Source organism: Aedes aegypti, chromosome 2, assembly GCF_002204515.2.
Source record: "Aedes aegypti strain LVP_AGWG chromosome 2, AaegL5.0 Primary Assembly, whole genome shotgun sequence".
NCBI lineage: Eukaryota > Metazoa > Arthropoda > Insecta > Diptera > Culicidae > Aedes > Aedes aegypti.
Genome location: NC_035108.1, coordinates 205,097,262 through 205,123,425, shown reverse-complemented (window position 1 = coordinate 205,123,425; position 26,164 = coordinate 205,097,262). Strand labels below are relative to the sequence as shown.

The 26,164-nt window shown below is 35.2% G+C and overlaps 2 protein-coding genes across 6 annotated transcripts in view; one reads left to right on the top strand and one right to left on the bottom strand.

Annotated features, from left to right (window-relative positions):
* Positions 1-3,343: 3,343 nt before the first annotated feature.
* Positions 3,344-26,164, top strand: part of LOC5570347 (palmitoyltransferase app) — a 103,881-nt gene continuing 81,060 nt past the window's right edge. Inside the window, exons 1-2 of one of the 4 annotated variants that reach the window (XM_021843775.1) lie at positions 3,345-3,570; positions 3,852-4,399. The gene's annotated coding sequence lies outside the window, so the exon portion shown is untranslated. Of the gene's footprint in view, positions 4,400-26,164 lie in introns of all 4 variants that reach the window. The other 3 variants (XM_021843774.1, XM_021843776.1, XM_021843773.1) reach the window with 3 other exon arrangements.
* LOC5569546 lies at positions 17,021-24,713 on the bottom strand. Of its 2 annotated transcripts, XM_021843777.1 has the most exons (5): positions 24,423-24,713; positions 24,033-24,362; positions 20,811-22,090; positions 20,689-20,749; positions 17,021-17,404 (listed from the first exon to the last, which is right to left on the bottom strand). In XM_021843777.1, the coding sequence occupies exons 2-5, from the start codon at positions 24,040-24,042 to the stop codon at positions 17,106-17,108; spliced, it is 1,650 nt and encodes a 549-aa protein (XP_021699469.1). In that variant the 5' UTR covers positions 24,043-24,362; positions 24,423-24,713; the 3' UTR covers positions 17,021-17,105. The 2 variants fall into 2 exon arrangements, with proteins under 2 accessions (XP_021699469.1, XP_021699470.1); XM_021843778.1 differs by lacking the exon at positions 24,033-24,362.

Below are 26,164 nucleotides of genomic sequence, written 5' to 3'. Positions count from 1 at the left end.
CTGAAAGGGATGGGAGTATCCCAGGTCGTTGGCGTGAGAGGCTTGTGTTCTAACCACTACACCAGGTCCATCCCCTTACCACCCCCAATTGTCAATGCTATAAGTGTATAAATAAACCATTTTTTGTGGAACTGTTGCTGATTAAAACATTTCAAAACAAAATCGATCTTACCTGGCGCTTTATTTCCCGGTCGTTGCGTGGTTTGATACAACTGTTTTGCATAAAGTACAACAGCGCGACTACTGATCCGTTAAATGTCGAAGAAATTGATCGAAAATCTATTTTCAAGTTATAACAAAATTTATCATAAAATGTGTTGTTCTATTATAAAAATTTCATCTCAACTTTACACTAACAAATTTACAGCATATCATACAGACATCATGGTTGACTTCTTATTTAACGCCCCAAATCTATCACCATTCGAACGCCCAGCTCAATGTGCCGCATCGCAGTGAACGCTCGTCGCGAGTGGTAAATTGCACTCCTGACAAACAGAACTCTTCCATAAGGAGTCATCCGATAGATTGGGCATAGTAAAAATCGAGCAATAACGAGCAGCACGCTGAGTGACGCTTGTTCGGTTCGCAAACGGCGGTAGCTCAAAGAGCAGCGAGAGAATGTGGAAGATGCAAAAAACAGAATGATGGTTTCCCTTTCGCGAGAGAGAAGCTCTTGCGTACGAAAAGAGAACCGGTATCTTGTGGTACTTCTCCATCTCCGACGATGGAGCAACACAGCGATTTTCGCTTCGTTGTGATGATACGCAACCTTGGAGATAACTACTCAGCTCTCCTACGTTATCGATCGACATGTTCCGAAACAGGTTTTTCAGGACAAATCGCGTATCCCTTGGATGACCAACGAGCTTCGGCGACTAAAAACTACGAAATGAGCCGCCTTACGACAATACACCAAGCATCGCACTCCTCAGCTAAAATACCGGTACCTCAGATTGAACAAGGAGTATAAGCGCGTGAGTCAACGCTCCTACTCACTTTATCAACGTGGAATTCAACGAAAACTGAGAGCTAATCCAAAATCTTTTTGGAATTTTGTGAATGAGCAGCGTAAAGATTCTGGCTTGCTCTCATCAATGTTATACAACGGCTGATTGGAATCATCAACTTCGGAGATTTGTCAACTCTTCGGCAGCGTTGGGAAACTCGTACTCGCGAGTTAAAAATTACGCACTCTCTTACTCGTTTGCGAGTAATACTCTCTCTGTGAGTTACTCATTCCTTACTCTTACTCACGCGAGAGTATGACGTCATAACTCACTGCGAGTATTACTCACGTAAAGAGTAATACTCGCAGTGAGTATGACATCATTACTCTCGGGTGAGTGAGTAAGTTACTCTTTGTGAGTATGGTGAGTAACCAATTCCCGAAGCAAAATTAAATTGTACTTTAGTATGTTTTGTTCTAGGTGAAAGACTTTAAATATAAATAATAATTCATTTATGTTGACAGCTGCTGTCGACTTCTATATTGTGATATGCATTTTTTAGTATGAGTGTTTAACTGATAGATCGACTGTAAGGTTGATTTTGGAAAAAAAATTTAACAATTTAAAACAACTGTATTGTTTCTTTCTCCAACGTTTCGGTCCTTATTAGTGATCCTTTATAGAGAGATAAGCGGAAGTAAAATGGAATGATTTGGCAACAGACCAGCAGTGCTGATTTTGCTCGGCGTCGATAATAATATTGTAACACGGACATGATTTCCTCATTGCTATAAAGTGTATTTTGTTTCGTTATAGATCTTTGAGCTACATATCAAAACTAATAGACAGCCGAAAAAAACAAAAACTAAAAATCGCATTGACAAAAATTCAAAAAAGTAAAACATTTCATTTTTTTGCTTCATGCAAAATAACTTTTATCGAAATAATTTTAAGCGGATTACATTACTCCTCAAGAAAAGTTCAAAACAAACATAACTCATGTTCGTTTGGCTCACACTTTGACAGCTCTCGCTGCTCGATTGGCTCACACTTTGATAGAAATGTCAGCTTCCGCGAATCTCCCTTATAGGCCTATTCACATGACGTCTCAAATCAGCTGATCGGGAAGCACTTTGACATTTCTTCTATGAAAATGACAGGCCCGTGTTAGCACCGGTCCTCCACCGATGTAAACAAATGCATAGACGGATCTGTCACATGAAAAGGCCTATGGACCAATGCACGAGTTCACTATTTGACGTTTGAGCGGTGCCGTGTGATTTACGTGACCATGGCAACGAGTGAATTCGGCACCGCTCAAACGTCAAATTAGTGAACTCGTGCATTGATTCGATTGATTCATAAAGGAATTCTAGTCCTTATACAACTTTGACCTAACCTGGGAGGGAGGCACCGATACTACACACGAAATATAGAACAAAGTTTGTTTGAACTGCAAGATAACTCCAGCTTGCCAACAACAATCAAGGCAGGCTTGGGGAAAACCGCTAGTTTTCTTTTGTTGTGTACTTTCGATCTTTCCTGACAAACATAGAAAAAAGGCCACAGTTTCCTATGCACCAAATATTAATTTTCATTGGAAAAAGTAAAACGATGCGTTTTTCAATGCTTTATATTCAATCAGTTGAAAGGTGCTCACGTGACATTACTTGCATTATGTGCATGAATTGATTTTCATTCAATTTTTGTCACTTTTGATGAAATGCGAAAATGTGTTTTAATCAGTTACGCGCTTCTTCCATATTAGTCCAATGTTTGAGATCTGGGCTCACAGTGACAGTTCGTGACAGCGGAATCCCGGCTCACTATGACGTACAGAAATTTTGTATTGGTTTCTCCTAGTAATCCTTTATAAGAGAGATTCGCGGAAGCTGACTTTTCTGTCAAAGTGTGAGCCAATCGAGCAGCGAGAACTGTCAAAGCGTGAGCCAAATGAACACGCGTTATGTTTGTTTTGGACTTTTCTTGAAGAGTAAGGTAATCCGCTTGAAATTATTTCGGTAAAAGTTGTTTTGCATAAAGCAAAATATATGAAATATTTTCCTTTTTTGATTTTCATCAATGAGATTTTTAATTGGTAATTTTTTCTGCTGTTTATTAGTTTAGAAATGTAGCTCGATAATCTATAACCAAACAAAATACACTTTTTAGCAATGAGGAAGTCATGTCCGTGTTACAATATTATTCTCGACGCCGAGCAAAATCAGCACTGCTGGTCTGCTGCCAAATCATTCCATTTTTCTTCCGCTTATCTCTCTATAAAGGATCACTAGTTTCTCCCTCCCAGGACCTAACCATCTGCCCAACGGTTTTGCAATTGTATCGTTTGTCGTCGTTTCGTTTCCAGCGACAGAGAGCGTCGTTTTCGTCTGGTCGTCGTCACTTTCGTCAGTCTTTGCGCGAAGCTTCTGATGAGTGGTTGTTCGGGTCCCGTCCGTCGTTTAGTCGGTGGTGTCTTTTTGAGTTTTGATTGCTTGAACACTAATCTTGAAAGCTAGTGATCGTCTTGTTGCCTTCTGGGATATTATTCTAACGTTTTTTCGTACCTTCTGGAGTAGTGTTCGGATTGAACAGTGGAAGTTTGCGTTATAAATCGAAGGTAAATTGGAAATTTTTGATCAGGAAATTTCCAAATTTTAATTGCCTTGGGCAGCATTTTGAAAATGGTGACGAAATTTTTGACACCCGAAAACCGAAGTCGGATGAAATCGTTCGGATCGCCCAGCGTTTGAAGGATAAACGTGATATTGTACGAGTGTGTGCGTGCGTAACTGGAATCACCAGTGGTTTGTTGATGTTGTGTTTGTATTTTATACGCATGTGAAGATTGTCAAAACAGCCAAGAAGAAAACGCGCAACGACAATAATGATGGGAAAAAGTTGAAGGTGTTTCGGAATCAAAACCTTGTCGCGGGGTGTTGTCACTAAAGGCTTCGAGAGGTGAAAAAATCAGATAAAATTTGGCAATCATTGTGCATTCGAGCAAAAGTGGAAACCTGTCCAGGAGATTGAGTGGTGCCCGGAGAAGTTGCCATCGATTGGAGATACTAGAAATTGATTGGATTTCACCATTAAATTGAAGCTTTCTACACAGCTGTTTTTGATGAGGGAAAAAGTTGGTCTACAAATTTGTGTTTTGAGGAATAAGAGCTCGTTTCTGGATATGTTCCTATGGTCGTGCCCATCCAGGATTTGAATTGTGTGCGTTAATAACGAAGAAGCTAAAAAAGGAGTCGATAGCTGTTTTGCAGAACCCGACTTAAAAGGTTCCCTAATGGAACAGGATAAATGTAGGACATAAAAAGGTCCTTAAATTGTCCTAACACCACTGGAAATTGTGCGACAGCGTTTCTCCTGCGAAGACGAAAAAAGGGGCATTAGTCATTACTCAGAGCAATCGCACCACAAGCAAGCAGAAGATAAGCTGTGTAAGTATATTTACTGTTTTTTTCTTTCTTTCGTGCCATCATGATAACAATAAAAGGAGAACACCACAAGTAGAAAAAAAAAACTAAACCCTGACTGCGTCCGTCTTCGACCGACGGGTCAGCAAATTGAATTAGGGTCGTCGTGTAATTTGCTCCAATGGACGAAAACGACGTAGATGTTGATTTTGGGAAATTTGTGTCGGTGATGGAGTCGCCCAAAATTAAGTTGGGAATCACGCAGTGCGACAGTTGTCGCGTTCAATAATTCTCGCGAAACATTACTAAAGGACCTATGTACAAATGAGAGATTCTCTCCTCTCTCGTTCTCTTTCGATTATAACAGTGGAACACTAAAGATTTTGGGAAGTTTTTCACTATAGATCGAAAGTCAATTTCCTTGACTAGAGTTTCATACAAAAAACGTAACAGAAGAAATTAATGTGACTCAGTTATTAATGAAAGAGAAAGTAAACAAAGAGAGCCTCTCAATGTTAGATAGGTCCTTTAGTAATGTTCCGCGAGAATTTCTCTACACTTTGAGATGTTTTTGTTTAGTTTATGTTTCACCATGTGTTTATTTTATATTTTAAGGCCGCACGGGACGTCATTATAATCGCCCTATCCATTTGAAGAAGCAAATCTCAAGTACTACTCCATATATCGATGCGAAAAATGTATCATTATATTCTATATATGTAGTGTACTGCCCATAACTGCATAACAGTCACATTCGACATTTTTGACAATTTGGAGTTAATACCATGGAGCCAATGACCAATGATAAATACTTTCGATCAACTTACTAAAATCTGTGAGATTGTTCTAGAAAATTCGAAAAAAATACCAAGTTGTTTTGTCGCATTGTTAATTATAACCGCATAACAGCCACATTGAGATTATAAATGAGACTCGTAATGCAATGTAATTTATACCAGAATTATTTTATCCACAGCCTCAAATAAGCACTTTTAAGTTCCTGATAATTTTTAGAAATTTTAGTTTCCTTCCATACTGCTTTAAATGCACAGTGAAAATTTCACAGAACACTATTTTTATGGTAAGGATGGTAAGGAGCATATGGGAGATTGGATTTTCAAACATTTTTAAAATTTGAATTGCCCTAATGCACACTTGGTATTCCATTTACTCAATGCCTACTTTTGTCGAATGTTACAAATATGCAGTAATGGGCAGTGTATAACCCATTTAATGTTCAGCTTCATCGGTTTATTAAACCTCGAGATTTGGCTTCTGCAAAGTTTTGATGATAATTGTTAGAGTGAGACAAAAGATAGGGAAAATAACACGTTCTCCCGTGCTACCTTAAGGTGATAGAAATTATCCAGTTATTTAGGGCTGGAAGCAGGTCTCTTTTTTGAGGCTTTGTCACTATTTTAATGCATGTGTATAGAAAGTTAATTTTTAATTAAAGGTTTTTACGGTCTTACAATTTCAACCAAAATGGTGTTCAAAGCAACTTTTTTCGATGACCTTACAGTTTAGGTCGCAATACGCGAATCTGTCAAAGAATACAAACTCTAGCGGAATAAAGTTCGGTTCTCATTTACTTAACTTCAAAAACGTCAAAAAATACGTTCCGAAATTTGTTTTTTAAATTCGTTCCAGGACGCTTACGCTTACTACCTCCAGCAACTTCCACGGGGATTACTGTTAATTTTTTCCCCTGGGATATCCCAGAGTTTCCTGTAGATCTTTTGGTAAGCGCGCAGAGTCGCTGATTGAGAGATCGTTTGTTTGATTCCGGACGATTTTTTGTAAGGTTCGCGCTGTCTTATTTTTTGGAAAAACATTCTGACTTTTCAGTCTATAGTGGTTTCTGCGCTCCTGTACATACACGGTACATGTCACCAACACTACTTAAAAATTGCTGGTTGAAAATATAAACAAAGATCAGCTGTTCCCAGCAAAATCAAATGGCAGTATTTTCAACCAGCAAATTTGCGCATGTGTTCGTGACACCGCTCGGCGAGAGCTCAATTTTAACAATTTAAACCAACTGTATGGTTCACAATGTCGACGACAAGATTTATGATTTACAGGGTATCTTCTACCTGAAAAAAACCTAGAATTATCACTTCAGCTTTTCGATCACAATCAGGGATTTTTTTGGAAGCAGTAATTCATGGTAGACGACAAAGGATTTTTGCGTCAAAACCCAGAGCAACCAATATTTGCAAGAAAATTCTCTTCAGCCGAAAAAATCGGCTGCGCTGCTATCCAAATCGCGTTCAATAAGGATCTTTTTAAGTATGAAATTTAATCTACTTACCAAAACATGAATAACGTTTTCAATATCTCTATATTTAATCAGCAAAGGATTAAAATATCTATAGATTCTATAGGATCGGTAGCAGGTTCCTTTTTAGATTTTTTTAGAATTCTTTAAATTCCGCCTATGTTTCATTATTTAGTTTCTCTAGATTTTTTTTTTCTAAGTATTTCTCCTGCATTTTTTCCATGGATTACTGGAGTTCTTCCAAACATTTTTCAATGAATTTCCATGGAATATTCAAATATTAATATATTCCACACCAGTTAACACTAAAGCATTTTTTTTACAAGAAATCCTCCGATTAATGCTACATATATTTTTAGGGATTTCGTTCTATGTTTTCCAGGACTTCATTCACAAAATCCTGCCGGATAATATCCAGAGATTCCCTGATAGCCCTACATGTTTTTCTTCTTCTAGACATCCATCTACGATTGATTTGGTCTTAACCGACTCTAGTCATCTTTGCAGCCAACTGATTACTCATGCTGATTTTGATTCTGATCATGTTCCTGTTACATTTCAAATATCCCAGGATGCGATTCTCAATCCTATCAGCTCCACTTTCAATTATGTTCGAGCCGACTGGAATATATATGAAACATACATTGACTCTAATCTTGATGTTAACATTTCTTTACAAATAAACTTGATATTGACAATGCTCTTGAAACTTCAACAAATTCCATTGTTGAAGCCAGGAGCATTGCAATTCCAAAATGTGAAGTAAAATTTTAATCCGTGATTATAGACGATGATCTTAAATAAACTCTTGATCCGTCTTAAGAACGTGAGGAGAAGGCAATTTCAACGCACTCGCGATCCTGCTATGAAAATTATATGGCAGGATTTGCAGAAAAAAAATCAAGAAACGTTTTTCACAATTGAGAAACAAAAATTTTGAAAATAAAGTTTCTCAATTCTCAAAACTCACAAGCCAATACCGGCATTGAAAAAGGGAAAACAAATTATTACTAAAAAGCTCAAAAACTTGCTATGCAGTTTGAAAGCGCGCACAATTTTAATTTAGGACTTACTAGTTCAATTGAAAATCAAGTTACTCAGGACTTCGAAAATATTCTCAATCAAGAGAACGAAAATATTCTCAATCAAGAATTCCTGGGAGACTGATTTGGAAGAAGTGAGAACTATTATAAAATAATTCAAAAATATGAAAGCTCCTGGCGATGATGGAATTTTCTACATCCTCATCAAGAAACTTCAAGAAACTTCCAGAGCTTATCATTCTTAGTTGATATATTTAACAAATGTTTTCAATTAGCATATTTTCCTGACAAATGGAAAAATGGTAAGGTTGTACCAATTTTAAAACCAGACAAAAATCCTGCAGAAGCTTCTAGCTATCGTCCAATCAGTTTGCTTTCCTCCATCAGTAAACTTTTGAAAAGGTCATTTTGAACAGAATGATGGTCCACATCAACGAAAATTCAATTTTCATCAACTTTTACATGTAACAAATTTGATTCGTTCTAACAAATCTATTCTACTGGTCTTACTCTTCTAGACATAGAAAAACATTCGACAGTGTTTGGCATGAAGGTTTGATTGTAAAATTAAAAAGCTTTAATTTTCCAACATACACTGTTAGAATAATTCGAAGTTATCTGTCAAATCGTACACTTCAGGTTAATTATCAGAACTCCAGGTCTGAAAGACTTCCTGTAAGAGCTGGTGTTCCTCAAGGCAGCATTTTGGGACCAATATTATACAATATTTTCACATCTCACTTACCTGAGTTACCTCAGGGATGTCAAAAATTTTTGTTTGCGGGTGACACAGGCCTCTCCGCCAAAGGACGAAGCCTGCGTGTCATCTGTAGTAGGTTGCAAAAAAGGTTGGATATTTTTTCTTCATACTTGCAAAAATGGAAGATTTCTCCTAATCCTTCCAAAAGTCAACTAATAATATTCCCACATAAACCAAAAGCTCTTTATTTGAAACCTTCAAGTAGACATGTTGTCACGATGAGAGGGGTTCCAATAAATTAGTCAGATGAAGTTAAGTATTTAGGGCTCATGCTAGATAAAAATTTAACTTTCAAAAATCACATTGAGGGCATTCAAGCAAAATGTAACAAATATGTAAAATGTCTCTATCCCCTTATTAATATAAAATCAAAAGTTTGTCTTAAGAACAAGCTTTTGATATTCAAACAAATTTTCAGGCCAGCCATGTTGTATGCTGTACCAATATGGACTAGCTGTTGTAATACCAGAAAGAAAGCTTTGCAGAGAATTCAAAATAAAAGTTTGAAAATGATTCTGAAGCTTCCTCTCTGGCATAGTAACTCATTACATAGAACATCCAATGTTCACACATTGGAACAAATGTCAAATAAAATAATTAATAATTTCAGGCAAAAATCGTTAAAATCTTTTATTGCTACGAGTAATGCGTTATATATTTAGGTTAAGTTAAGTAAGTTAAGCTAAGTAAACTGAAAACATGTTTTTTTTTCTTTTATGTGCAGGTAAAATCAACTCACCTGTAAAAAATCTGAACTGCTACAGCAAATGAAACATTTTGTTGTTAACAAAATGTTAATAAAATCTTCCCTCCCCTTGGTTATGCGACCTTGCCGCGATGGGAGGGCATAATCCATTAGCCCATATGATGGAAACCAAAGGCGTAACCTGTAGTGGTGGTATCACATTTTGGCATTTTTTGCTTAAAGCCGCGTCATAATTCATATGGCATAGACGCAATAATATCTCGGATGTGATCCAACGGACATTCTGCGTCATTGATAGAATTGATGCCCATTTCAAATAATTAATCTATTCGAAGTGGACATTAATACTATTGGTGACGTTCAGTTTGCCTTTTGCTAACCAGAATGGTCCGTAACCACTCTTACTACTAGCTAGCTAGATACATCGTTATCATATACGACGTAGGGAATACTTAGGAACTCTTAGGAAAATGACTAGTAGATTCACTGAGTAGAAATAAGTGGCGACAATCTTATTTTAATATGGTTTTTACATTGCCATAATAAGAAATACCTCTTTTGTAACAGCGGTATAAATAATCTAATTCCAGCTTCATTTTCGCAAAATTTACAAGTAGAAAGTAGGCGTTGTGAAGCATTGCATTTGCCACCGAAAAGTGAATCTTGTAGGAGACTGTAATAGAAGCCTAAGGTAACTTTACTCTTCAATAAGGAATATAAAAATGACTATGGGAAGTAAGACGCTGAGATCGATCATTAGGGTACACTTGCTAGTTTCGAAAAATTGTTGAACAGACAAGGAAAGCGACTTTTTTCTTTAAGGATATATGAACGTAATGACCAATAAATACTTTTAACAACAAAAAATGAAATTAACTAGAACTACTACTAAACAGCCTAATTTTGTTAAGACTTGACGACACTTGACATTTAAGACTCTAAAACGTAAAAGACAATAGTAATCAGAATAGCACTTGTATGACAAATTATTCAAAACCATTTCGACTAGACAGTATTAGTAATGCACTACTATTTCAAACAAATTCTAATGGAGCTGCTGATTTTCATAATGCTTCCTTTTCTCAGAAGCAAGGGAATATGGGTACTTTTCAAAAACTACCACGTCACAATACTAATAAAAAACAGTGTTCATGTGGGCGCCATTGCCTAGTCCGTCTGAGTATTGGTCCTGGTAGAGGGGAAACTTGGCAAAAGCCAGACCGAGGGTTCAGCCTTGACAAGTTAAGCTGTCAGGCAGCTCCAACTGAATACCACAAAAAAAAAAAAAAAATGTTAATAAAATCTTAAATTTGTTTTACCAAATTAGGATTATAGTGTTGTCTAATAACACAGAACACCTAGATATAAGAAATTAATGTAATGTTTAGGATGATACTAATACAGAAATAAAAAAAGGTCGGCTCAGAGTTACCGAACGACCGAACGAATATTGGATCATAACAAATTAAGCTTAGCTAACGTAAAGTCTATGTGACGAGTCGCTGCGGCAAATAGCCATCTGGTTTTAAGAGATCTCTTAGAGATTTCTATAGAAGTTATTTTAAGAAAATCAACAAAATCTAATTCCAGAGCTTTTTTTCTGCATTAAGGTGATTTGTAGCAAAAACAGCTAGCATCACATTTTGTCAAAAAAGCGCCAGAAGAACTGCTTTTAATAGAGATGAGTTTTACAGAGTTTCAATCAATTGCTACCAAAATATTAAAATACACAGATTAGCTAACACAAATTTTGAATGTCATAGAACACGCTTTCAGTGGGATGAAATTAGTCGCCAGCATCAAGTTCAAGCTAAACATAACTGTTCCACACTAGAACGAAAAAGGAGAGTAGGTTAAACTGAAATATTGATGGTAGATTTTTTTGGGGAACCTTTGGAAAAATCCTACAATAATTGTTAGAAAAATATATAGAGAAAGATATTTGGAAATAATACGTAATTTTCCCAGGAATCTGTGGAAAATTAGCTGTTGAAATATTCCAGAATATCTGGAAGAATTTTTGCAGACACATTTGCAGGGCTATAACGGACCAGTGGATTAGAACAGTGTTGTAACAGATATTGTTACTCAGTTTGCGCTTTTTCTTTAACAAAATGTGTAATAATTTTGGTTGGTTAGTAGTTAAAATAACAAAAAATATACACTAGGGTAAGTGTTCCCTTAGTTGTGGGTGTTCCTAAAGTTGTGCTAGTGCCGTTTTCACTGTTTTTATTACATTAGCCACATTAGCCACAGAACCGACACTGCCAATCGACGTATTTGCTTGTTGATACACAGAATAATTGAAAAGAGCGTCCAAATTGCCTTAAAACTGATAAAAAAAACTTTTCTTGCTTGTACCAATAGTTGCGGTAAAGTGTTCCTATAGTGGAGGATCCCATAAGAAAACAACGGATACCGCAACTATAGGAACACAAATTAAAAATATACCGCAACTAAAGGAACACTGTACTAATAGTGGAGGTATTATTTTTTCACTGACATGCCGTGGATTACTGCGATGAAATATTTTTTCTCATTAGGTCAATGGTCGTTACTTCCCGTTACAACATTAACATGAACATTATTTGCACTTCTTAAATTTAGGCGGTTAAATGAAGTATTGGTACATCTACCCTAAGCAAAATTAAAACAAAATATGTTATAATTTAAACAACAATGTAACTCATTATGTTTCAAATTAAACAAAAATATATGTTTTTTTGTTATGTTCTTTAACTGAATTATAACAAAATTTGTTATAACCAATTGCTCTCAAAGTTTCAATAACATCATTTTGTTATAATTATGTTTTAATTTGAAATAAATTTGAAACCGCCTTTGTTATTATTACTGATTTTGTTTTAATTTCCTCCATCAACTCAAAGTGCTTCTAACAAAAATTATACAAAATTGGTTAGTTGTAACAAATCGTGATATAATTGTGCTTCAATTTTGTTGTAATCCACTGGTCGGGTAAAGTCTACAGCAAGGGTTTGGAAGTTTCTTGAAAGATGGAAGCATTACTTGGAGTTCTAATGGAAAAGTCCTGGATACACCCAAAAACAAAGCTTGGAGGAACTCATGTAATAAAAATATGTAATTTTCGGCATCGCAGGAAAACCCCTTAAGAAAATCCTCGAGAAAACCATAGAACATCTAGATAAACTCCTGGAATAATCCTTAACGCTTCTGTGGGGATGGTTTTGCCCACTTTTTTACCGAACGACCGAACGAATATTGGATCATAACAAATTAAGCTTAGCTAACGTAAAGTCTATGTGACGAGTCGCTGCGGCAAATAGCCATCTGGTTTTAAGAGATCTCTTAGAGATTTCTATAGAAGTTATTTTAAGAAAATCAACAAAATCTAATTCCAGAGCTTTTTTTCTGCATTAAGGTGATTTGTAGCAAAAACAGCTAGCATCACATTTTGTCAAAAAAGCGCCAGAAGAACTGCTTTTAATAGAGATGAGTTTTACAGAGTTTCAATCAATTGCTACCAAAATATTAAAATACACAGATTAGCTAACACAAATTTTGAATATCATAGAACACGCTTTTTCAGTGGGATGAAATTAGTCGCCAGCATCAAGTTCAAGCTAAACATAACTGTTCCACACTAGAACGAAAAAGGAGAGTAGGTTAAACTGAAATATTGATGGTAGATTTTTTTGGGGAACCTTTGGAAAAATCCTACAATAATTGTTAGAAAAATATATAGAGAAAGATATTTGGAAATAATACGTAATTTTCCCAGGAATCTGTGGAAAATTAGCTGTTGAAATATTCCAGAATATCTGGAAGAATTTTTGCAGACACATTTGCAGGGCTATAACGGACCAGTGGATTAGAACAGTGTTGTAACAGATATTGTTACTCAGTTTGCGCTTTTTCTTTAACAAAATGTGTAATAATTTTGGTTGGTTAGTAGTTAAAATAACAAAAAATATACACTAGGGTAAGTGTTCCCTTAGTTGTGGGTGTTCCTAAAGTTGTGCTAGTGCCGTTTTCACTGTTTTTATTACATTAGCCACATTAGCCACAGAACCGACACTGCCAATCGACGTATTTGCTTGTTGATACACAGAATAATTGAAAAGAGCGTCCAAATTGCCTTAAAACTGATAAAAAAAACTTTTCTTGCTTGTACCAATAGTTGCGGTAAAGTGTTCCTATAGTGGAGGATCCCATAAGAAAACAACGGATACCGCAACTATAGGAACACAAATTAAAAATATACCGCAACTAAAGGAACACTGTACTAATAGTGGAGGTATTATTTTTTCACTGACATGCCGTGGATTACTGCGATGAAATATTTTTTCTCATTAGGTCAATGGTCGTTACTTCCCGTTACAACATTAACATGAACATTATTTGCACTTCTTAAATTTAGGCGGTTAAATGAAGTATTGGTACATCTACCCTAAGCAAAATTAAAACAAAATATGTTATAATTTAAACAACAATGTAACTCATTATGTTTCAAATTAAACAAAAATATATGTTTTTTTGTTATGTTCTTTAACTGAATTATAACAAAATTTGTTATAACCAATTGCTCTCAAAGTTTCAATAACATCATTTTGTTATAATTATGTTTTAATTTGAAATAAATTTGAAACCGCCTTTGTTATTATTACTGATTTTGTTTTAATTTCCTCCATCAACTCAAAGTGCTTCTAACAAAAATTATACAAAATTGGTTAGTTGTAACAAATCGTGATATAATTGTGCTTCAATTTTGTTGTAATCCACTGGTCGGGTAAAGTCTACAGCAAGGGTTTGGAAGTTTCTTGAAAGATGGAAGCATTACTTGGAGTTCTAATGGAAAAGTCCTGGATACACCCAAAAACAAAGCTTGGAGGAACTCATGTAATAAAAATATGTAATTTTCGGCATCGCAGGAAAACCCCTTAAGAAAATCCTCGAGAAAACCATAGAACATCTAGATAAACTCCTGGAATAATCCTTAACGCTTCTGTGGGGATGGTTTTGCCCACTTTTTTACCGAACGACCGAACGAATATTGGATCATAACAAATTAAGCTTAGCTAACGTAAAGTCTATGTGACGAGTCGCTGCGGCAAATAGCCATCTGGTTTTAAGAGATCTCTTAGAGATTTCTATAGAAGTTATTTTAAGAAAATCAACAAAATCTAATTCCAGAGCTTTTTTTCTGCATTAAGGTGATTTGTAGCAAAAACAGCTAGCATCACATTTTGTCAAAAAAGCGCCAGAAGAACTGCTTTTAATAGAGATGAGTTTTACAGAGTTTCAATCAATTGCTACCAAAATATTAAAATACACAGATTAGCTAACACAAATTTTGAATATCATAGAACACGCTTTTTCAGTGGGATGAAATTAGTCGCCAGCATCAAGTTCAAGCTAAACATAACTGTTCCACACTAGAACGAAAAAGGAGAGTAGGTTAAACTGAAATATTGATGGTAGATTTTTTTGGGGAACCTTTGGAAAAATCCTACAATAATTGTTAGAAAAATATATAGAGAAAGATATTTGGAAATAATACGTAATTTTCCCAGGAATCTGTGGAAAATTAGCTGTTGAAATATTCCAGAATATCTGGAAGAATTTTTGCAGACACATTTGCAGGGCTATAACGGACCAGTGGATTAGAACAGTGTTGTAACAGATATTGTTACTCAGTTTGCGCTTTTTCTTTAACAAAATGTGTAATAATTTTGGTTGGTTAGTAGTTAAAATAACAAAAAATATACACTAGGGTAAGTGTTCCCTTAGTTGTGGGTGTTCCTAAAGTTGTGCTAGTGCCGTTTTCACTGTTTTTATTACATTAGCCACATTAGCCACAGAACCGACACTGCCAATCGACGTATTTGCTTGTTGATACACAGAATAATTGAAAAGAGCGTCCAAATTGCCTTAAAACTGATAAAAAAACTTTTCTTGCTTGTACCAATAGTTGCGGTAAAGTGTTCCTATAGTGGAGGATCCCATAAGAAAACAACGGATACCGCAACTATAGGAACACAAATTAAAAATATACCGCAACTAAAGGAACACTGTACTAATAGTGGAGGTATTATTTTTTCACTGACATGCCGTGGATTACTGCGATGAAATATTTTTTCTCATTAGGTCAATGGTCGTTACTTCCCGTTACAACATTAACATGAACATTATTTGCACTTCTTAAATTTAGGCGGTTAAATGAAGTATTGGTACATCTACCCTAAGCAAAATTAAAACAAAATATGTTATAATTTAAACAACAATGTAACTCATTATGTTTCAAATTAAACAAAAATATATGTTTTTTTGTTATGTTCTTTAACTGAATTATAACAAAATTTGTTATAACCAATTGCTCTCAAAGTTTCAATAACATCATTTTGTTATAATTATGTTTTAATTTGAAATAAATTTGAAACCGCCTTTGTTATTATTACTGATTTTGTTTTAATTTCCTCCATCAACTCAAAGTGCTTCTAACAAAAATTATACAAAATTGGTTAGTTGTAACAAATCGTGATATAATTGTGCTTCAATTTTGTTGTAATCCACTGGTCGGGTAAAGTCTACAGCAAGGGTTTGGAAGTTTCTTGAAAGATGGAAGCATTACTTGGAGTTCTAATGGAAAAGTCCTGGATACACCCAAAAACAAAGCTTGGAGGAACTCATGTAATAAAAATATGTAATTTTCGGCATCGCAGGAAAACCCCTTAAGAAAATCCTCGAGAAAACCATAGAACATCTAGATAAACTCCTGGAATAATCCTTAACGCTTCTGTGGGGATGGTTTTGCCCACTTTTTTCCGATCGGTGCTTAGAAGTCCTTTGTTATGTTTTGCAACACGTGGAACAATAAAATTCACAATTACCAGCCTTACGATGCAACATATTTGAAGTATCGAAATCTATGTTCAAAGTTTCGTCATGCATTTTTTGATCTTTCGACTATATTTTCAAAATTTGTCGACATTTTTCTATGCAATTTACAGTGTTTCAATACATACAAAGCTAAAGCAAACAAAGCTAAAGTTACTCAAAATTTCAAATATTGTACACTACACAGTTAAAATTTTCGTGTAATTTTACGTTTATTTTGATGCACATATTTGGAGCATCAAAATAAACATAAAATTAAATCAGATTTTAAAATTACACGAATTGAAAATCGAACCATGTAAATTTAAATGACGTTTAATTTTAAATGCGGCAACCTCGCTCGCTTATGAGGTATTTTTACACGATCGTTTAAATTTAAATGACGCTTGAAAATTAGTGATTTATTGAGTAAATGGAACGCAGCCATACCTCGAGTTGAAAAACACCAATCGAAATAAAAAGTCAAGTCAATGATCATGATTTTAGCGCGAGGTGCATATTTCTAGATCAGCTTTTGAAAACTTGAGTTATGGCCCCGATTGACCCTTGAACATTTTAATCAAATACAGTAGAAGCTTGTCAACGCGACATTGCTAGGTCCGTTAAAAAGGGTTTTAAATATGACGAGTTACTCATTTTTGAAATAGTGTTTTCGATTGATGTTTTTCAACTCTACTGAATATACTTAGATTGGTTTTCGGTGTTGTTTATTTATTTACTATATTTTCAATAAGGAGTGAAACACAAATTATGTCACACTATATTTGAGAATTTCAAAGCCACCCGTCCCCCTCTTGTCACATTTTTGTAAGGATCTCTTGAAAAATGTTAAGCTTGGTAATTTTCCTAAGCCTTCTCCTGCCTTAGAGCGTGACATAATTTGTGCATGATCCCTAACGCGCAAAAGCGAGAATTGATATTCTTACAGTATAACAGGGAATTCTATTTTGAGTTGCTTTCCAATGTTTAAAATGAATAATTGTGGACTTGATACTTGTCTTTAATGTTTTATTTGTTTATATCAAATTGTTGAGCATATGTGTGGACGTGATAAATGCAAGCAATCATTGGTCGGTTTGTTCACTCATTTCGTAATTTGATAGGGCAGTTATAATTTTACGAACGACACGCTGTCTCTGACCAACACGAGTTGCAGTCGATTTTGATCCGATCAGAGTTATTATCTTGAAAAAATATTCTTGTAATAATTCCATGAACTTCGAAACTGGCTTCGGGTACATAAAATTATGTACGAAATGTATTGAAAACAGATCCTCTACTGCGGTAGATATATCGCATGCGCCCTCAGAAAGCCGCGTTTCGTTCGCATAAACATAGAACATGGTGTTGCCGTTTCCAGTATCTACAATGAAATGAAAAAAGTACATTAATAAACACATACACATAATGAGCTAATAGTTTATTTATTCTACCATTGGAAGTGTCAGTTTTACTTCGAAACTCATTTCGAAAGCTTGTAGATTAGATATATCAACAATGTAGGTACCATCAAACGGGGTGGAATTTATAGTTTTAGATGGTTTTGCTTTATGGAAGTTGAAAAGGGTTGCATTTTCAACTTCCATAAAGCAAAACCATCGAAAAATACAAATTCCTTTTGGAACTTTCATTGGTCGGCCAGTTTACATAATGAGATAAGCAAAGGTTGATTTATCATGTCGAAAATTATAGAAATGGTGACTTTTTTAAATGTTTCTGTGTAGGGTGAGTAACAACACTCAATTCTTATATTATTATTTTTTATATTTCATTATTATTCGCACTTGACAAATATTGTTATAGATGTATTCAAAAATTTTGAACCAGTGCAAGATCATTATTATTATCTTGATAAAATGATCAACTTCGGTAAGCTAGATCTCAGTTATTTATGGACCGATTTGAATTTTTTCCAATTACAAGTTTGATAGTAATAACAATTTTACTAAAGTGAAATTTTTGATGACAAATTCAAAACTATTTATCTGAAAATCTAATAGCCCTACACTGATACTGTCTTCATCAAAATCTACGACTTTGCTGAAGATACCTTGAAGCTATTCCTTAAATTTGTAAAGTTATGTCAAATATAGAAAATCGTCAAAAAATCAATTTAGTCAAACCGTTATTGTTTTAAACTCGCGGTTGAAAAAATCGCTCATAAGTATATGTTGAAATTCAAGTTATGTCTGAAAAACTGTGAAAATTCCTAACTGAACAATATTTTCAACGGGTGTTTGTACTTGATTGATGGACTATAACAAAAAATGTTACATTTTTGAAAAAATGTGCAATGCTTGGAAGTATGGTGCAACTCACCCTGCATAGGAATATATTTATAACAAACATCTTAATTCAAAATTTGTTACTCCAATTTCGTAAAATAAAATGCGGCGTGTTATCACTTATTAGTGATACGAACACCATATAGAGTTACTGTATGAGTTGTGTACAAAAAACTTACCTTTTGATTACAGGCCACAGATTTTAATCTTCATCAAATATCAGTTATCAAGACACTTAAAAGAATTATATTTCAAATCGTCATAATAATTCTTTTAACAGCTTTAATTGTGTCTACTACTTAAATTGTGGGTCATACGTATACGTCACCGATTTATAACAAATTTTCTTTTGAGCAATTCTTCAGTTCATTAACAAATTAAATAATAATCAAAAACCTAGTGCTTTCTACATATCTTGTTATTTAGTTTATTTGACGGAAATTGCTACCTAAAAGACTGTTTTTAGGCTTACAAGCCGATTTTTTCCATAAATACATTTAATTTATATCGCAGATAAATGGAAATAACACGATCAATTCGTCGTAAATATATTTTCGTCCAAAGAACTGTACATATTTCTACAAGCAGTGGCGGTCCAAAATCGATTTGAACGCTGTAGGTAAATCGACGGTTCGAAAGTTTTTAGATGATATATTATTAAAGTGTTATATATGTTTGTCTGTAGTTCGTATGACATAATAATTACAAAGACTATCGCATTCGTTAATCGAAGTATAGATAGGAACCTAATGGTAGAGCATAATCGAAATGTGGACAAGAATGACTTGAATCAAAATTGATAAAGAGAAATCGTTGTCATGTAAGTTAAGGTGAAACATCTCGAAATCCAAAGATGGCCGGCAAAATTGCCGACTTGTGCCCTCACTCACGTTTTCAAAGGCTTTAAACTGGAGAAATAGTTGGCATACGTTTCTGATCTTCTTATTTTAAGCTTTCTGTTAGTGCACAAAGCCAAAATAAAAAGTACACTGTTATTGGATGCCTTCTTCGTGAGATTTGTGCCTTTGAAGTTTTAGTGCAATATTAGAAGTTGATTCCAAACTGTTTCACCTTAAATGCTAATGAAACAACAGTGTCAAAATAAGCAATTACCGAGAAAACCCCATAATCTGCGCACTTAACATAATACTGTGAAATTTTGGGAGAAAATACTTAGGGGAAAATACAAAAGCTTCACTGAATAATAATTATTATTGCAGATTTTTAAATGTCCTCAAGGGTGTCTGTATTCATAATCCTATGCACTCACTTTTGTAATGTTCCTAATTCTGCGCACACGATAAATTCTGTATAACAGGTGAAGTATTTTACTAAAAGCATAACAAGTACATAAAACTTCATGCTTTATACTCATTTACGTCCCCAGTGGAACGTGGTAAGCCTTTAACATAAAAGCTCACTAAGTGAAGTGAATTTCATCTATAATTCAATCCGCGATAGTTACTGTTACAGAACGCCATTAAATGTTACAGTTACAGAACGCCATTAAACTTAGTTTTTAACATCAAACACGATCACACCTCCTGAATCCTGAGTCGATGTTCCAGTACTCGATATTGGCTCATGAAACTATAAAGAACATTAAAATCGTTTTAATGCCATGGTCAGGGAGGATTCAAAAATGACGACCATCGTTCGGGGAGGGGGGAGTCTACGAAAGTGTTGTAGTGCATGCATTGCATTAGGTATTGTAAAAAGCGTGACAGGGGTGGGAGATGGTAGAATGTCAAGAAATCCCGAAAAATGATGAACGTCATTTTTTAATCTTCCCTCAAACAATTTTCCCAAGCGTTTTATTCCATATCTCGATATTGTCGATTGTATGTTGAAAATAACGTTTTATAAATCCTGCACAGAAAAAGGACCATAATTGAAAAAAGGTTCCTTATGCGCAATTAAGAAGAATATGAAGAAACACTAAGTTGCACATTACCAACTATGATTGCTCGATAAATAAACCAATGCCTATCTAAAAAACTGCAATATTTTCGTTTCAATTTATTTCTTGAATGATGAGGTACTCCCATAGCATTTTTGCTAACAGGCAGTCAATTATGACGTTTCCAAAATTTCGAAGCTATTTTATTTTTTACTATAATAATAAACGTAAATTGGTTAAGAAAGTTCTTCGCGTACTTCTGATTATTACTGTAGCAATATGAAAAATACATTTCGAACGATAATTTAAGTATTTTACCGGCTTTTGATGAATGTTGGTAAAGGTGCGCAGAATTAGGAACTGCGCAGAAAAGGGGGCGGTCACGGTAGTTTGCTTGCATTTATTTCCTAAACTTTTCAATGCATGCCCTACTTGCCTCATTCGGCTTTAAAATAGACTTACCAACAGTAACCAGCATAGGTCCTGGACAGCCTACAGTAATACAATCGAGGCGGGTACCAATCTGGAATAATAATTAATGAATAATAAGTTAAAATAGATACATAAAAATAAAAGTAGCTTACCTCCTTCTCGCGAACCAAATCATTGAAGTTCTCGCCGACTAGTGCACACAGAAACTTCAAAACTTCAAGATCAGATGATGTTTTCTTCAAATGAAGGTTCGGTTTGCACGAAAGCGAATATGAAATAATTTTCTCTTTTTTAGATAGAAAATACTTCCGAAACACGCTTACGTCTACGCCAGTTGCTTTTTCAAAATGGAAATTCAGAAGTCCTCGTCTTCTTAAGATAGGAAGTTGGCTGATCATACTCGCTGTATTTATTTTCTCATCTAGGCGAAATCTGATGTAGGCCTGTGATTCCTGCAGAAACACGTCTGTGATCAGTGCTGGTTCATCTTTAGCAAGATTTGAAAGAATCACTTTGTTGGTTTCGCAGCTTGATTTTGTCCAGTATTCTTTCAGGGTTCCTGCCCGTACATTTCGGCACTTCTTCAATGGTATGGCATTTTCAGGCACGGTTACAGCAGTTTTGAATCGGTTCAGGTAGTTGTTCCGGTTGATCATTTTATATTTGAGTTCTACGTACCCTTGGCCAGCTCCGAAACCGTCATCGTCCGTATGGTCCAAACACGGATATTTTTGGAGAATTTGGCGTGATACATCCTCCATGATATTCGCTCCTATCTCTGAGTCGATCATTCGTAGTTGATCAACTACGCCGGTTGTTAGTGTAGTTATTTCCTTCTTAGTGATACGCAATGACACAGGCATGACAGAGCCATGATTGGCATTTTTAAAGTCTTGCATAGCTCGCAAGCGAACTAGAACATGATCACTAATTTTGGACCAGTTTACGTTAAAACATCGGAACTTCATTTCTGTTGAAGCATGTTTCTTCCTACTTTTTTGGACTTGTACGCCATCTGGATGATACCGCTTTTCATTGGCATCCACAGATTTGTTTTCAGCACTACTGCCTGCAACTTGCACATCAATATCCTCGTTTATCATCTCTGTTTGTTCTGGATCTTGCACGGCTACTTGAATTTTGCTTAGATTCTCAGCAACTGCTATTTGAGGTTCGGTAATGTTTGCTAATTCGCTGGTTTGGATTGAGTTGTATATTACATCTGTGGGCTCGGCTGCTGCACACTCCATTTTGTTATTATCGGGATCATCAGCATTGGTGTCCATAATACGAACAGTGATAATTTCTGGTGTTCTCATGACGGTATGATGTGGTTGCGAATCATTGATCTTCGAAACGATGGATGCATGTTGTGAGCGATTTGATGGGACTTCCAGGTTTGGATGAGCATGTACCGGATTCAGAAGTGTTCCTAGTGTTCATTGTACAGAATATAATAGTAAGGAAATATATAAATTATCTGTTTTGTAAAATAGTGGCTACATGTTTACAGCTTTCTCAAACCAGTGAATAAATAAATTCCATAACTGCAAATATTTTTATATAACATTGATGAAAAAGCTTTGAATATACTTGGAATATCACCAGTGCACTAGATTCCGCTTTGGGTTTGTTCACAAATTTCATAATCGTAAAAATGGTCATATTTGACACCCACCCCAAGGTCAAACCATATCTACAACAATAATAAGAAGGCTGTATACTAAAATCGTTTTTTTTTTAAATCTCGTTTAATTTTCTGCATGAGCGGCTATTGGAACACATAAAAATACCTACTGATCCAATAGTCACTTACAGGGTCTTGTTTATAATATAAACAATTATTTAAACCAATAGAAATTTAATATATTTTTTATTAATTATTTAAACCAATTTAAATTATCAATTGTCGAATACAAATAAAACAAATAAAACTGCTGAGAGTGAATATTGAGGTGTGAATGTTATAATTTTTGAACCAAATAAAATCATGCCCAAATCTTGCGTAGGTCAATTTTTAGATGTATCATGTAATAGAATATTTTTCATTCTCCTACCAAATATTCGTTTTTTTTTATGTGGCGAAAATATTCCATGTTATCAAAGAATAGGTTGAGGTCATTCTTCGATTATTACTTGAATACAAATAATCCATTGGCTTTTAAATAAGACTGAAGGAATAGAAATAAAGCGAAAAATTACGGAGTGATCAACAATGCACTTTTGCTATGTATTTCATCCTATTTCTGAACAGTATTCTAACATCCAGAGAAACATCTAACAAACGTTTAACATTATATTGAACAACAGCTCTCCTTCACTACTGATACGAAATTGTTAATCAAGCTCAACGTAAAGAAAACATTTTTGGTCAGTATTTGATATGGGAGACATTTTCCATAAACTATTTGTATCGAATTTCCTGGAGTTTCGCAAAAAAAAAAACAATTTAGGGATAATGTTAAGGTTTGATAGTAATCAATCTATAAACATATACAACCTTATTCATTTTATCTGGAAGTATGATGTCGAAAACCTTAAATATACCAATTTTCATACCATTGCCACACGGTACTTTTTAGAGGAAAGCAAATTGACCTAAGTACATACACCAACATATTCCAACAAGCATACGTTTTATCTAGCAATGACAGTGTTGGTGGTTACGTCAAGTATGTGAACATGGACAGTTATGGATTCTATAACATTCCCCAGAATTCCGTTCCCTTTTCCCTCATTTTGAAAAAAAAAAATCACATTTCCATAAGGGGTACTCATCTTGCCCCGACTTGTGAACATTACTTGAATCAAATAAAGTACTGTATTTTTAGATGTTTTTTTTTTCTTTATATACTATAAGATTCTCCAAAAGCGTGGGTTCGATTCCCGCTCCAGTCGGTGGAAACTTTTCGTCAAACGAAAAAATCATCACTGGGCTACTATGTGTTCTGTGTTGTCCGTTGCCTAATGTTCGTGATTATTCAGTCTATGCAGCCTTTGGATGAAGACGGTGTTTAAATTGTATTTTAAAAACAATACTTTTAATAACTTTTATCAAGGATAGTAGTTGGATGAACCTCAACTCATCAGTGTCTAACGATAATTTAATTAAATTCAGCCAAGCAGTCTCAAAATTGAGGTGTGCTCATCTTGCCCCGGGTGACCATCTTGCTCCGTCCTCCCCTATAGTTAAATAGTTCGCAGACATATAGCATGATACTACGGAGTCATTCGGAGTAGCCCCAAATGGTGAGCTATGATGCACCCTTCTTAATGCATTCTTTGAAGTTGATATACCTATAGTTTTCTGGGGAACGGTTTTCGGGGGAATTATTTTCTGGGGAACGTAAAAGAATCTCGAAAAAAATACTTACGATTGTCCATATTATTTTTTAGCAAAAAACACAATGCTTGATGATGTTGATGGCTTTGCCGAACTTCTTCTTTAGCGGTCGTTTGGAAAAATGGTTTGACTTACTGATAAAACCAGAGTTTTGGTTGAATGCATGTTAATGTAGAACACTCGGTGTGGCATCAGAGACGATCAGCGTTGCACTTAGTTTTGATATTCTTTGCGATAACACAATCATTCCGACTGTATTTTTATTTGCTATTATGCTGATTAAATGAATAGGTCTTGATTGAACGGTTATAGCCCCTGCTGACTGAAATAGTTTTCCTTCCGCGCTGGTACATAGGAGTTACTGCCATAAAGGAAATTAGTAACTATTACATTCTATATTGAATGTTAATAATCTACATACCTTCTACATTAGGAATAATCCACCGGAATTACATGAATTTGTCCTGTTCGACAAACGAGATTGTTTGATTTTTGTAAAGCATAAATAAACAATCGATGTACAAAAGTACCGTTAACTCTCAGATCAAAACAAAAGTTCACGACGGAAAGCAATCAACATGACGAACATCAGCTGTCAAACTATCTGTCACAGGAATGCATCGAATGCATACGATGCATGCAGATTACAGATTAGGACCATACAAAAAATACGTTACGCTAAGGCGAAATGAAAAATAAGTCATCTGAATCAAAATTATTTAGTATACTGCTTCGCGACTAAAAATGGATGAACCAACGTGGTCACTTCGCTATGGACCTATGCACGGGTTCGTTATTTGACGTTTTAGCGGTGCCGTGTTATTTGTGTGACTATGGAAACCAGTGAATTCGGCACCGCTCAAACGTCAAACAGTGAACTCGTGCATCGGTCCATGGACCGATGCACGAGTTCACTAATTTGACGTTTGAGCGGTGCCGAATTCACTAGTTTCCATGGTGACATAAATAACACGGCACCGCTAAAATGTCAAATAATGAACCCGTGCATTGGTCCATAGTGCGCATCTTTGCCATCCGCCGTGTGCAGTATGCGCACTATGGACCAATGCAAGAATTCACTAATTTGACATTTGAGCGGTGCCAAATTCACTGGTTCCCATGGTCACATAAATAACATGGCACCGCTAAAACGTCAAATAGTGAACCCGTGCATAGGTTCATTGAAAATTGAAAATTGTGTTGCTACGCGGCGAAGTTGATCAAAAATCAAACTTCGCACGTTGTTTAATTCATTTTCTAACGGGAAGCAGTATGGACCTGTGCACGCGTTCACTCGTTGACGTTTGAACGGTGCCGTGTTATTTATGTATCCATAGAAACCAGTGAATTCGGCACCGCTCAAATGTCAAATTAGCGGAGATGAACCAGCCTAGGGCTGAAAATCTCCCTAATAAAGCTATAATAATAATAATAATAATAATAATAATAATAATAAACGTCAAATTAGTGAACTCGTGCATCGGTCCATATTCGGTTAACTATTTTAATTCACATGACGTCTCAAAGCAGCTGATCGGGACGCACTTTGACAGTTCTTCTATAAAAATGACAGACCCGTATTAGCACCGGCCCTCCACCGATGTAAACAAATGCATAGACGGATCTGTCACATGAAAAGGCCTATACTTTCCACAGTTGGTGTGAATAATAATAAGTTTTCGCTACATGGAAAGAAGTCTACTATATTTATTCTATTTAGATTACCGTAACGGAAGACAATTAATTTTCAACATGATCGTCGGCTGGAAAAGTTTTCATTCACCCCTTCATTAATGAATGTTTTAAAAGAATACATTAATGTAACGCGTAAGAAATTCCAAATCTTTTTGTTTCCCAAAACACTTTACGTAATTTATGGACAGTCTCTAGTCGAATGCAAAAAAATCTCGATTACTTTTCCAAATACACGTAAGTAACTTTCACATGGCTTTTAGAAAATTAATTGAAAAAAAAATCAAAACTCTTTTGTATTGAAACAACTTTTAAACATTCTTTCGTTGTGCACATTGCTTAAATTTTGCATACTATCAGCTAGTATTCAAACATTAGGGATTTTTCATAATTTCTCACAAAATCATACATCGCTTGTTCAAAATAATGCATGGAGTGACAAAGTGACTTAACCACGAATCATAACAAAAC